Source organism: Pseudoliparis swirei, chromosome 16 (genome assembly GCF_029220125.1).
Source record: "Pseudoliparis swirei isolate HS2019 ecotype Mariana Trench chromosome 16, NWPU_hadal_v1, whole genome shotgun sequence".
NCBI classification, from domain to species: Eukaryota; Metazoa; Chordata; class Actinopteri; order Perciformes; family Liparidae; genus Pseudoliparis; species Pseudoliparis swirei.
In genome coordinates, this window is record NC_079403.1 from 13,019,173 (window position 1) to 13,032,019 (window position 12,847).

At 42.7% G+C, this 12,847-nt stretch overlaps 2 protein-coding genes across 4 annotated transcripts in view; one reads left to right on the forward strand and one right to left on the reverse strand.

Annotated features, from left to right (window-relative positions):
• The first annotated feature begins 1,107 nt into the window (after positions 1–1,107).
• spag6 (sperm associated antigen 6) lies at positions 1,108–6,516 on the forward strand. Its single transcript, XM_056434072.1, has 11 exons — positions 1,108–1,366; positions 1,459–1,554; positions 1,635–1,801; positions 2,561–2,744; positions 2,939–3,144; positions 4,060–4,233; positions 4,307–4,459; positions 4,593–4,784; positions 5,469–5,585; positions 5,707–5,852; positions 6,197–6,516. The coding sequence occupies exons 1-11, from the start codon at positions 1,342–1,344 to the stop codon at positions 6,258–6,260; spliced, it is 1,524 nt and encodes a 507-aa protein (XP_056290047.1). The 5' UTR covers positions 1,108–1,341; the 3' UTR covers positions 6,261–6,516.
• Positions 6,517–8,475: 1,959 nt separating this feature from the next.
• The window catches only part of pip4k2aa (phosphatidylinositol-5-phosphate 4-kinase, type II, alpha a), a 36,112-nt gene continuing 31,740 nt past the window's right edge, over positions 8,476–12,847 (reverse strand). For all 3 annotated transcript variants that reach the window (XM_056433689.1, XM_056433688.1, XM_056433687.1), the window contains 2 exons: positions 12,721–12,824; positions 8,476–12,576 (listed from right to left, as the gene is read on the reverse strand). In XM_056433689.1, coding sequence (XP_056289664.1) covers positions 12,496–12,576; positions 12,721–12,824 — 185 coding nt within the window. In that variant the 3' untranslated portion in view covers positions 8,476–12,495. The remainder of the gene's footprint in view (positions 12,577–12,720; positions 12,825–12,847) is intronic.

The following is a 12,847-nucleotide window of genomic DNA, read 5'->3' on the forward strand; positions in this document are numbered from 1 at the left end:
GCCTATTCTATAACCAGTGTTCCTCAGAACAGCTTCCTTTCCTTTTGCAATGTTTCCTGTCCCGATGTGAGGGTGCCGGGACACAGGATGTCGGATATGTACAGATTGTAAAGCCCACTGAGAATTTGAGGGTTACAAAAAACAATTAAATTGAATTAAAATGACCTGATAACAGAGTAATACAACGAACATTTAGATCATTCTGATTTAATACACATAATGATCATTTATTTGGGGGTTTACTGAGTGGTAATACTGCAATCACAGCAACTAATTAAATATGAAAATAAGCCTTTCCTTTCTTTTAACAGTTGTTTCTGATAGGGTCCCGGCACACATAATGTCGTTTATACATAAAGCCTTGTGAGAGAGTGAGAGGTGAGAGTGTGCTCACCTGTGTGCGCGCATCACGGCTGAGCGATGCGCGCGCCACGGAGCGGAGCAGCGCGTGCGCTCTGATCGCTCTTTTAATGAAGTATAGATATTTAAAAAACTGCCCAGCAGTTTTTTTGCGCCCCCCTCTGAATGGCGCCCTAGGCGGCCGCCTATACCGCCTGTAGGAAAAACCGCCCCTGCGCCGAATCATATGAATGAATGTTGGTGGTGGTCCGAGGGGCCGTAGGCGCTGATTGGCAGCCACGCTTCTGTCAGTCTGCCCCAGGGCAGCTGTGGCTACTGATGTAGCTTACCACCACCGTTATCACTGGTGCATGTATGACTATGGACTCTGTAAAGCGACGTTGGGTGTTTTGAGAAGCGCTATATAAAATAAATTATTATTATTATTATTATTAAATAGATCCACAAAAACCGAGAGAGCGGGGATCATGTTTGGAATGCACACATTTCAAGCATCACACATTTTACAATAGTCTAATCATAATGATAAGCTTTGTTTTGGTCATTTAAAAAAAATTCAACAACAAAGGGCAAGAAGAATAACTCGTATACTGGTCCCCGGAGGACAAACTCGAGCCAGCAAGGCAAGCAATGCAGTTAAAAACGTATCTCATGAGGAAATGTTCCACGCCATGCGCACTTCACGGAGGGACTTGACTTGAGAGGAGGAAGCGTCACATCGCTCTTACTGAACGTATTTCGCGACGTGCTTGTGGATTGCGAAAGTACTGGGGTGAGTCATCTTTCCAATACAAGATCTTCGGCTGGGGCGACGGTACATTCTGCTTCCTGTATGTTGCCACGGCGACACTTAACGACAACAACTCAAATCGGCCAAGAGAAACGCTGCGTTGAGTCCTGTGATACATCCAATGTGTTTTCTGTGCAGTTAATCCGCTCTAACGTGTGATAACACATCTTCAAGAGGAGGCGGTTTCCACCATGAGTCAAAAACAGATCATTCAAGGTGAGATTCATGAACTGTTTTGTTCATAACTAAAATGATACATTTCACCTCAGCTATAATTCAAACTGTCTTTCTCTCCTTCTGTTTCGCAGTTTTTGAGGACTATCAGAAATCAAGGATGCACTTTGTGCAAACGGTTGCTGACCTGGCAGCCAGACCACAAAACATAGACATCCTTCAACATGCTGGTGAGGAACTGTTCTGACCAAAGTGGCCATGTTAGCGTTAGCTGCTGTTTCCAGGTGTGAACTCCTCTCTTCTCCTGCAGGTGTGATGTCAATGCTGCGCCCCCTCATGTTGGATGTGGTCCCCAGCATTCAGCAGACGGCGGCTCTGGCTGTGGGCCGCCTGGCAGACCACAGCGATGACCTGGCCAAGGTCGTGGTGAAGGAAGACATCCTGCCCCAGCTGGTCCACTCTCTGACCTTGCAGAATGTCAGTAGCTCATCCTCATAACACAAGTGCCAGGTTGTCTAATACGTTGTCCCCTTTAGAGGCTGGTGCTTTTGGGTGTGTGTGTTTGTCTGAGTTAGAGAGGGGAGGGAGACCCTGCATGCCGTCAGCCCCCTGGAAGCCAGAGTGTGTTTTGGGCTACTTGGCAGATCGCCTGGGGGCTACTCCAAAACCTAAGAGCCCTTTACCACGAGAGCAGCCAACCTTTGTTTTCTCTCTCTCTGACGGACACACGCTCTTGTTATTATAGGGACATTGCAGTCTCCTAAGCATACTATTGCACACAATTCTGTTTGCATTTTATTACGTTTTATGTCACATATTATAATAATATATAGTTTTGCTCTTAGGCAAAACATCTCCATTGAAACAATTTGCTTTGAGGGAAACCACCTTTGTCAGGAACCATATGTAAAACATAAAAACAATATTTCCTTTTTGTGTGATAACAATGACTTAAGTTAATTAATATATTTTGTCACCTTCCCCAAATATGAAAGTCCAGTGTTATGACTTTCTATTGTCTTCCTTTTCAAGAAAATAATCGTAAATAAACATTTGAATTTTTTAATCACTGGTTAAATATATAAAATCTTATCCCAGGCTCTACTTGGATATTTGTCATCATATCATGAAACAATACAACTGCCTAGCTCAGCCATAATTGAAGTCTAATGTCCGTTTAATCCTCCCATTGGGCCATGCCAATGAATGTGTGTGTGTGTGTGTGTGTGTGAGAAGAGGTTCTATAAGAAGGCAGCAGCGTTTGTGCTGCGTGCGGTTGCCAAACATTCCCCTGAGCTGGCCCAGGCAGTGGTGGCCTGCGGGGGAGTGGACGCCCTGGTTTTCTGCCTGGAGGAGTTTGACCCCGGGGTGAAGGAGGCTGCTGCCTGGGCTCTGGGCTGCATCGCACGCCACAGCGCATGTAAGGCACACACACGGACATGCTTCGATGTCGATGATTTTCCTCTCCCCTTTTCTCACTGTCTCGGTTTGGAGACCCATTTTAGCCCATGGAAAGATCTATTTTTAAAATGTAATTCGTTGTCAGCGCTCTCTCCTTGCATTTGCACCTGTATGTGTTTCTCGTAACGTTCCTCCACCTCTTTGTATGTGCAGCCCTGTCTCAGTCTGTCGTGGATGCCGGTGCTGTGCCCCTGCTGGTGTTGTGTCTTCTGGAGCCTGAGATGGCCCTCAAACGCATCGCGGCCTCCACCCTCAGCGACATCTCCAAGCACACACCTGAACTCGCCCAGACTGTGGTGGACAATGGAGCCATTGCACATCTGGCACAGATGATCCTCAGCCCAGATGCCAAACTAAAGGTATGGAAAGCTCAAGAGACAGACAAATCAAACGGCAGATGTTTTAACGCGGCTGACGATATAGCTTGAGCTTTGGATAACGTTACGAGATTACAGTAACTGATCATTTTTCTTAACTTAGCTTTTTCTTAAAGATACTGCTTGCCAAATGAGGTAAAACATAACCAATACTTGAGACATGCATGCTAAATAACCATGTAACCTTTTTGCTCTATATTATCTTTAAAATATGCTTGTCTTTGGTGCTTTTACTTTGGATATAATTTTAGCAGAACCCTTAAATGCATATCTGTGGAAAATGTTGTCTTAAAGAAAGAAAATATACTCAAGCTACAATTGAGGATATATATATATATATATACATACATATTTCCTCAATTTGTCATATGTTTCTTGCCCTTTATTTCACTATTTTAACAAACATCTTGTTCGATGATAATTTCATGTGATACATTGTGATTTAATTGTGAATGATTTGGGATTCAGAAAAACATTCAATCTTTTTTTGAAATTAAAAATACAGAGGTAAAACATATTTGTATTCATGTCAAGAAACATTCTCCATTACAGTTTTACATTTTACTATTAGTAAAAATTACCATTGTAGTCACTCAACATTAGCCCTGGAAAAGTGGTAAAACTTAAAGTGGCATATACATTTTTGATATTTAGAGATTATTAGCATTAACTGCAGTAACATTCTTTTCCATGTTAAAAAACAACTCGTACATTAAATTAAATTGAATAAATGTAACATCAAAGTGTAGCTAACAAAAACAGGTATTTAATTAATAACAGTGAGATTCAAGCATGTCCACTGGCTTTAGAAATGAACAACATGAAGCTTGTAATTGAATTTACAGAAATATGCATGAGCTCTGGCAATAATTCGGACATGTTTTTGTTCCCATCCAGAGACAGGTGTTCTCAGCCCTCAGTCAGATCAGTAAACACTCGGAAAGCCTGGCGGAGATGGTGATCGAGGCGGAGATCTTCCCTGCAGCGGTGGCCTGCCTCAAAGATCCCGACGAGTACGTCAAGAAGAACGTCGTCACTCTGATGAGGGAGGTGGTGAAACACACACCGGAGGTACGGCGCTCTCTCACACTTGTGGGCTCCATCGTGCATGTCTGGACACAACGTAACCTGGGTCTGTTTCCAGCTGTCCCAGATGATTGTGTCTTGCGGTGGCATTGGAGTTGTGATCAACTATCTGGGTAATTGCCGCGGAAGCCTCCGGTTGCCCGGGATCATGATGCTGGGATATGTGGCCGCTCACAGTGAGAACCTGGCCATGGCTGTCATCCTCTCCAAGGTGGGACTCTCTCTTGTGGATCCCCCCGGCAAAGCCACGTGACGACTAAACCCACCACGACAGGACCTACAGAATACGCTGGAGGTCATATTGACTGAACCTATATCATGCTGTGTGTCCTCCTGTCCTGTAGGGTCTGTCCCAGCTGGCCCTGTGTCTGTCCGAGGAGCACGAGCCTCACATCAGGGCCGCCACCGCCTGGTCCATCGGACAGATAGGTCACCACACCCCTGAGCACGCTAAGGCCGTGGCCACCTGTGACCTCTTGAGCAAACTGCTGGAACTTTACATGAACGCCAGCAGCTCCGAGGACCTGCAGGCCAAAGTAAGAGCTGCCGCTCTGCAGGTCGAGCTGCAGTGAGTCTGTGGAAATGGGATCTTAAGCAGTGTGTGTAGCACAAGTGACATCACAGTGAAACTATTTGCTCATGTTTTACCTCTCAAAAACAGACAGATTTAGGATGACTCGTTCTTATTTTTGGCCAATAACTAGAATGGCCCTGAGAGCTCAACAAACTGAAGATAAACTAAAAAATAAATAAACAAAAAGACAAAACAGGAGCAAATTAATAAAACATTTTTTTGGGACAACACATGTGTATTATTTAATAAACACAACCTATTTCAGTTCCATAACATACACATTAAATATAATAACATAAACAGACAAGTTAGTATCCCAATAACAACTAGTTCAAATGTGTATGTGTGTGTGTGTGTGTGTGTGTGTGTGTGTCACATACATTTAATTAAACTTAACTTCAGGATGTCGGCCAGCTTGTACTATTTTATCAGTTGCCACTTATATTGAGGCACAAGTAACTGGTATCTGTAATGGAAATGAGCCTTAAGAGCAATCATACCAACTAAACCAGAGAAACTCTTATTTTCAAGCCATAAGACCAAATTTGGAGTCACCGGTCAGTTGGTGTCAAAGGTCACTTGGTAAAAAGAAAGAGAGAAAGTGAAATGGTTTCCATGACTTTATCGCTCCTCTTGTTCCTTTCAGAGTAAGAAGGCTCTGAAGAGCATTCTGCAGAAGTGCACCTACCTGCCAGGTCTGGAGCCCCTCCTCCACGATGTCCCCAGCAACATCCTCAAACACGTGGTGGGCCAGTTCAGCAAGGTGAGCGGTATCCCAACATGCATCAGTAATCTGCACTTTGAAAATGTAAAACAAATAACATAACCAAAAGGTTTTTTCATGAGGAGTTTACGTCAACACGTTGTCTCCCCTTCCATGCCAGGTGCTGCCTCACGACAGTAAGGCTCGCCGTCTGTTTGTGACCAGCGGGGGGCTGAAGAAGTTACAGGAGATCGAGGCCGAGCCCGGCTCCGCTCTGCGGGAGCACATCAACGCCATCAACAACTGTTACCCTGAAGATATAGTCAGGTGTGTTTCTCTCTCTCGCACGCACGCACACACACGCACGCACACACACGCTAAAACACATACCTTGTTGACATCGAAGCCTTGTGTGTGGAGCTGTAAACACCAATCAAGGAGTGACTTATGACATGACACACTGTAATGATTTCAAGGCTGTGTGCTGACTCAGCAGCACATTTATTGTATCATAACAACATGATCATACATTTTAAGAAGATATTCAGATTTAAAAGAAAATATAAAAAATAATGTAACTATGATAATGGTAACAAAATTATCTCAAGCACAATTTCCTTCAGTACAAAACAGTGTTGGATATTGACAGGTTGTGTGTGTGTGTGTTTCAGGTACTACTCACCTAACTACTCAGAGGTCTTGCTTGCGCAGTTAGAGCACTACCAACCGGCTTGACATCAGTTCAAACAACTCATCTTGTTGACATGTTTCCATGAAGATGAACCATATATGTGCCTTTACAGTAAATGCATGCTAATTTCAATCTTCCATTTGAGTCCTCCAATTTGTATATATCTTGTGTGTATGATTGTAATTGTTTTTCATTTATATGCATGTTGGCAGTAACTGCAGCTTAGCTATAGATCATATGGTGACACCGTCACTATATGTAAGAGACCCTAAAAATGGAAATAAATGACATTTCATGGAGCTTCATGGAAATGATTATCTTATTCCTCTATTAAGAGGTCAAAGGTCAGGCTCAGCACAGCAGCCACAATGAAGATGGTTTGGAATTAGTGTGTTGCTCAAAGACACGTCAGCAGGCGGGCTGCTGACTGACTCACAAATAAGAACCTCAGAGCAGCTTCCCTGAAGCAGAGCGCGTATTGCGTCTTCATTTTGCTTCGCATCTAACCAACCTTATGATTATGCATCTGTCTGTTGCATGGGTCCGACTGCCCCCTGGCGGCCGTGACTCCTCACTGCAGCTCAACAGTGCGGTTGTGTGTGTTTGTGTGCGTGTGTGCATGTGTGTACGTGCGTGCGTGTGTGTGCGTGCAGCAGCTGCAGCGCACATGGCAAGCCTTTCTTTGTTTATTGTCTGCTGGGTTGTCTCTGCTTGTTCTTCACATTGTACTGACGGTGCAAATGAGCCTCGGCCTCTTACGGCAGCGGAGATCAGAACGCGCTCCGTCTGCAGCTGCCACCCCCCCTCCCCCCTTATCTTATACAACAATAATCTGATTTGATATCCATACAGCTACAGGGTTTATAGCTTCCTATATTTGTTTAGGTCTGCAATGAACATGTTTTAATTCTAGTGAATTTAAGCAGTTATAGAAAAGGATGAGCGCTTCCCTTTTAACATGATTTAATAAATAAGGACCGTATGGACATAAACGAGAACACACGTCAGGCTACACGTGTCGCGTTTAACAGGAGATACAAAGCAAAGACAAAAACAGCATCAAAACACGACCGTCCGATAGTTTGTCATTTTCTAAAATCTGCTCCGTTTCAAAATAGATTATTTTCTATTTGTGCGACATTTGTTTACATAATTAACTTCATTTTTTTTTAGAATGCATCGATGTTGAATGTAAATGTGCAAACCTGTATTTGAAATAAAAATATATTAAATGATGGCAAATTCAGTGATATGCCGTTATACAAAATATGAGAACGTGACCCCGTGGAGTGTTTGGTGCTTATACTGAAAAATAAGAAAAGTCACGAATGTAAAAATAAAATCAGGGTTATTTTAGAGAGAAAAATACATCTTTAAAAACGGGTCCTCGTGTATCCTCGTTAAACTTCATTTGCATTTGTATAATTATGTGTACAATTATTAAGAATGAAAGCTACCAGGCACGTCTTTATGATCGTCATTTTACGAAAAAGCAAACCAAATACTGTAAGTACATGTTTTTTTACAAACAAATGCTGTGTTTATGAATTAAAAATGTATCATTGACATTTTTTTATTCGTGACATTAGATATTTTGGGAGCGGGAAAAAAAGAGGGTGCAATATTTGAACGCTGGACGTTTTTCCAGAACCCGACTGGCCCTCGTCTTTGATCGGTTATGATGCGTTTGGGTCACTCGGACGCGGCTCGGAATGTCTTCACGTCGCGTTCAGGTTCCACTTTGCGTGCCGCGCCTTGACGCGTGTCGCTCTGGGGCCGTTTGTTTGTGCAAACATCAAAATGTGTAAAGATTTGCGTGACTGTGCCGTGTTGCGGTGGTTCTGTGGTCGCACGTGCGTCTCCCTCAGGTAATAACCGATACGTTGGAAAACAAAAAACAAAACAGAATTCGTGTTTTTGTTTCTCAACAGATTAAACAAACATATAACCACATAAAAAAAAGACATATGTATTGTTCTACAACTTTGATTCCATTACTTCAAATGTTGGTTGAAATGTATTCGATCATATTGGAGGACACAACTGACTATAAAACGGGATGAGAACATATTGTTCTTTTCAAAAAAATATTAATTAAGGAGTCATGCATGGTGAAGCCATTTGTTTCTTCATCTCCTCCTCAGTGGACAGTGAACCATTTCATACTAAATGTAAAGTATCGTTTAAAACAAACACATTGAAATAAAGAAATGCAATGTTGGAAATGGAATAGTAAACAAGAAATAAAAATACCAGAGGGAGAGTTAAGCAGAACAAGTGCTTTAATTTGTTTGAGTGAACGCTTATGGAATGGAGTGTATTCTCATCATCATCATCACATGTGAAGAACAATAAACATACATCATCATGTTGGCCTCTGCCACTGAAAGAGAATTCTCACCAACCATTGTCGGACAGAAATACACACACACACAAACAAACAATCACACATACACATACACAGCAATGCATGTCTTTTAGATGTTTAGAAGTACTTCAGACTTTTGTGAGACCAAAGCTCCATTGCAGAGGCCATGTTTTCTGGGGCCCGGTGTCGGTTGACTTGAATCTAACATGCAAAATTCAAAGAATTCAATATGTAAAAAAACAGGGAAAAAAAGTTTTTCCTCCACAAAGATTCATTTATTTTTCAACCCCCCCCCCCATCTCTGCAGATCTTGCCTGGCTTCAGTCATTTGCATTTGTAAATCAGATTCCCCGAAACACGCTGAACACGTAACCACGGGAACACATGTAGTCGTTTCTCTTAACGTTGAACAAGTTCACCCATCAGCGATGCAATCTGTGCTCCATTTCCCAGCATGTCAGAAACTAATTCAGTTCAAACTAAGAGGCATTATACTAGACACAATGTTCTTTAAGCTCATGTGTGGTAGTTCTGACATGGAAGATGCTTTTGGCAAGTTAAGGTGGCAGCAGGTTACTGGAGGGTGGGGTTGATGGGTGGAGGAGCTCATGAGAGAAGTCACAAAAGAGGACTTATTAGATCCTACGTACAGCAGCAGGGCGCATGTGTTATTAATTTGCATCTGTTTAGTTCTGGAATCATCATCGCCTTCCTTACATGAGATCCAGAGTTAATATTCCCCCCCAAAAAACTGGGAAAAAAAGAAGAAATCGCTCTCCCAGCATGCACTGCTCTGTTTTCCACTTGCTGATATCGGACCACAGGGGAGGCCTCCAGGGCCAAACAGATGGTTATGTCCCCTCATTCCCTGTTTTCTTTATGACACAACCTATGTACAGTATGAGTTATGTGACCATAGAAACAAAACAGCCCATGAATACTGAAAGAACACTGAAATATCAATAACCACTGACTCAGGATTAACTATCAGCTGATGACCTTCGTTAACAACAAACAGGCGGTCGTAGTTACACAAAAGCTAAGAGAACATGAAGTGGTTTCAGAAATGAGTCGGAGGTTTATAGACAGGAATTGAAATTTTGGACAACCACTTGTATCATATAAAAATAAACGCATTCCTTAAATCTGTAGTTAGAAGGTAAACGTGATGAAGATGCTGACAGACTCCTGAGGTGGGGGCGGGGGGCAGCTGTCAGCGAGGACGAGTACGACAAAACACAACCACATTTCAACACACACACACACACTGAATAATCACAATGATAGGTTTGAATTTACAGAATCCAAACCAATCCACCATATTCAAATTCAAGACAGATATTCACTTTTTATGTTGGTTAAAACACATTCAGTCGAATGGCGTTGTTAAACCGATTAATATGAACAAATGTAAATACAGAGGTGCTGGAGTGGAAGAAGGTTGAGCAGGGCCGTGAGAATAAAGTACATACCCTATTGTTAAAATAACCTTTTACCTTTGTTAAAAAAGAAAAAATTACAAAATTAAATAATTTTGGAGTATAAAGGCACACATCTTGCACAGTGTATACACTGAAAAACATTTATTTAAAGCATGGTAGGGACTATTTAACACTGAACATCTCACAATTGTGGTTAAAGTGTGGGGACACAAAGAGAACCTGAACAGCCAACAACACAGACAGCGAGGGAGAAGGAAACTTTGTCCTGTGACATGCAGTTTTTTTTATAACCTTTTTTTCTTCTTTTTTTACATCTATCGTAAGTATTGTGTAAATTCAAGCACTATCATTCTTCATTTACCACAGCACCATCATTCATTCCCAAGGGTGGCTCCTTTTTTATAATAAAACTATATTTTATGACTAAAATCCAATGTAAAAATATAAATGTGATTCCTAACAAAGATATTGTAAAGGAAGCTTTTTGCATGGGTTACAACGGTCAAAGAGGACGACTTTACATGTTTTATCCAGAAGTGATACACAACATCGCACGCACAACTTTTCTCACTTACACACAAGTATATTGCATTTCCCTTGTTAAGACTATATCAACTAATTGGGATCGTATTCAAAACATTTGGTTCCTTTCCTCTTGTGCAAAATATACAGAAACTGAAACAAAACGATTATTACAACGTTAATTCATAGAACCGCCAAATTCAAACACAGATAAACCACCATTAAAAATGTCAACAATAACATCACAAACAACGATGAACAACAAACTCGCAGCCGAGGTTAGAGAAGAGAAAGACGCCGTTGGTGCCAATGACTTAATGCGCATCTTCACATCTGCAGCGACTCTTCCCGATCTCCCCTTCCCTTTTCTTTCCCCCCATTACAAGTTTTGAACACTGACACGCACGTCGTTCGCCATCATCGAGTGTGTGCTGGTACGATGCTGGAGGTAAACAGTCTTCTGCCTGACCGGTACGCGCACAAGCACACTCACACCGTTGCCCGGCCCACCGCCCCAACAATCCCACGCCCCGGAGCACTCCTGAAGAGGATTGGAAGGTTAGTTTACAAAAGCCCTGTCGATAGAACTCGTCCACTTTCCCGTGTGATATTGCAGTAAAGTCTTCCTTACCAATCCTGACAGGAAGTGCACCCACAGGTGAGGAAGGAGGAGGCCAGGAGGAGACAGGATCTGAGATCAGGCCCTAAAGACTCGATTCTTTTAGAGCAGAGTGCCTTTCCCTCTTTGACGCAGCACTAGTAACAGAACAAGAGCTCCTAACCTCAAATAAAAGTGCAAAATGTTTTGATTTTTTTCATAAGGTGCTGATGGCAACAGAAAGTTAAGGGTGGTTGATGTTTCAATTTGACACCCGACATGAAGATATTACAAAGAGTGACTTACTCTTCATCACGACACCCACACGAGATCCGGGTCATTCCCTGCCACAGGAACCAAAAACCAGGCCCAACGCATCCAGAGGGAATATGACAGTGAACAACATTTACTGCTCAAATCCCTGTTTTTTTTCCTCATTTCTAGGTACATGTCCTTCCCACAATCATTCTTACATCACTGTGCAGCACAACAAAGCGAAAGGGACAAAGCACTGACAACCGCTGAGGTGCAACTCGTGCTGGAAACGAGCATCGTAATGTACTGCAGCAAGTGAACTCATCTCAGCTCATGAGAAACGTTTGTCGTCGAGTGTGTGGCAAGAGGATAACCCAGAAGCACAATTCATCCACTGTACACTCAGGAAAAGGTGCGGATGGGGTGGCGTCTAAAGGTTAGGGGGTGCGGCAGGAACCCAATTGGGACTATAGGTTTGGCCTAGTGCTTGTACAGCATTGGGAGGGCGGGGGGGTCTGGCTGTTGGCCTATTGGAAGACTGCTTCCCACTCCCTGAAATGAAGCAATTGCATTCGGCGAGGCTCAACATGAACTGTCTCGATACATCCTGCTTGAGCCTTTTCTTTACAAGAGGAACCGCACCGTGTGCCGTAATCTGAACTCTATACACTCCCGTTCATCTCAAAAATATAATGCAGGGTGCTGGATGTTGTATTAGGTGCAATAAAAAGCCATATTTCCACAAACAAATTATATATATATAAAAAAGAAAAAAAAACATGTCATGGATGCTTGCTTTCGACACCCTTATCATTCAAAGTAACACATGAGCAAAAGTCTACAGAGGAGAGGTTAAATGTAAACGAATTACGTTTCTTTTTTAGCTGCAGAGCATGGCATGCCATTGAAAGAGAGAGAAACAAACAGGGAGGGATGAAGAGAATGCATGAAGGAGAGTGATAAAAGCCATCACAGCACCTTATTAATTCAGCCTCACAATGTTTTTCTTCCCTCTCCATCACCTCTCTGCCTCGCCCTCTTCCCCTTTGCCCTCCCTTTCATAGTGCCTCTGTGCCCCCCGTCGCTCCTGGAGGCTATGACAGGATAGTGGTGATGAAATCGTAAAACCTCTTGGAGTACTGCTCTGGGTTCACCGTGGAGATCTCCGCTCCGGCCTGGAAAGGGACACAAAGACGCCGTCATTCACCACTTTAAGTATATTCGGCTTCTAACCCAAGTCGGTGTCATACTCATTCATTTATTATCATTTGTTTTTTTGAACAGAAGCATTCGAATAGCTCTTGAACGCAGCTACATACTCCATGTTTGACAGTCTTGGCGGCGTGAGCAGCTTTCTTCTTGGCATCGTAATGCTGCAGGATGTCGATGATAGCCATGAAGTAAACTTCCTTCCTGGGAGCACCTGTAGTTTAAAACAAACGCACC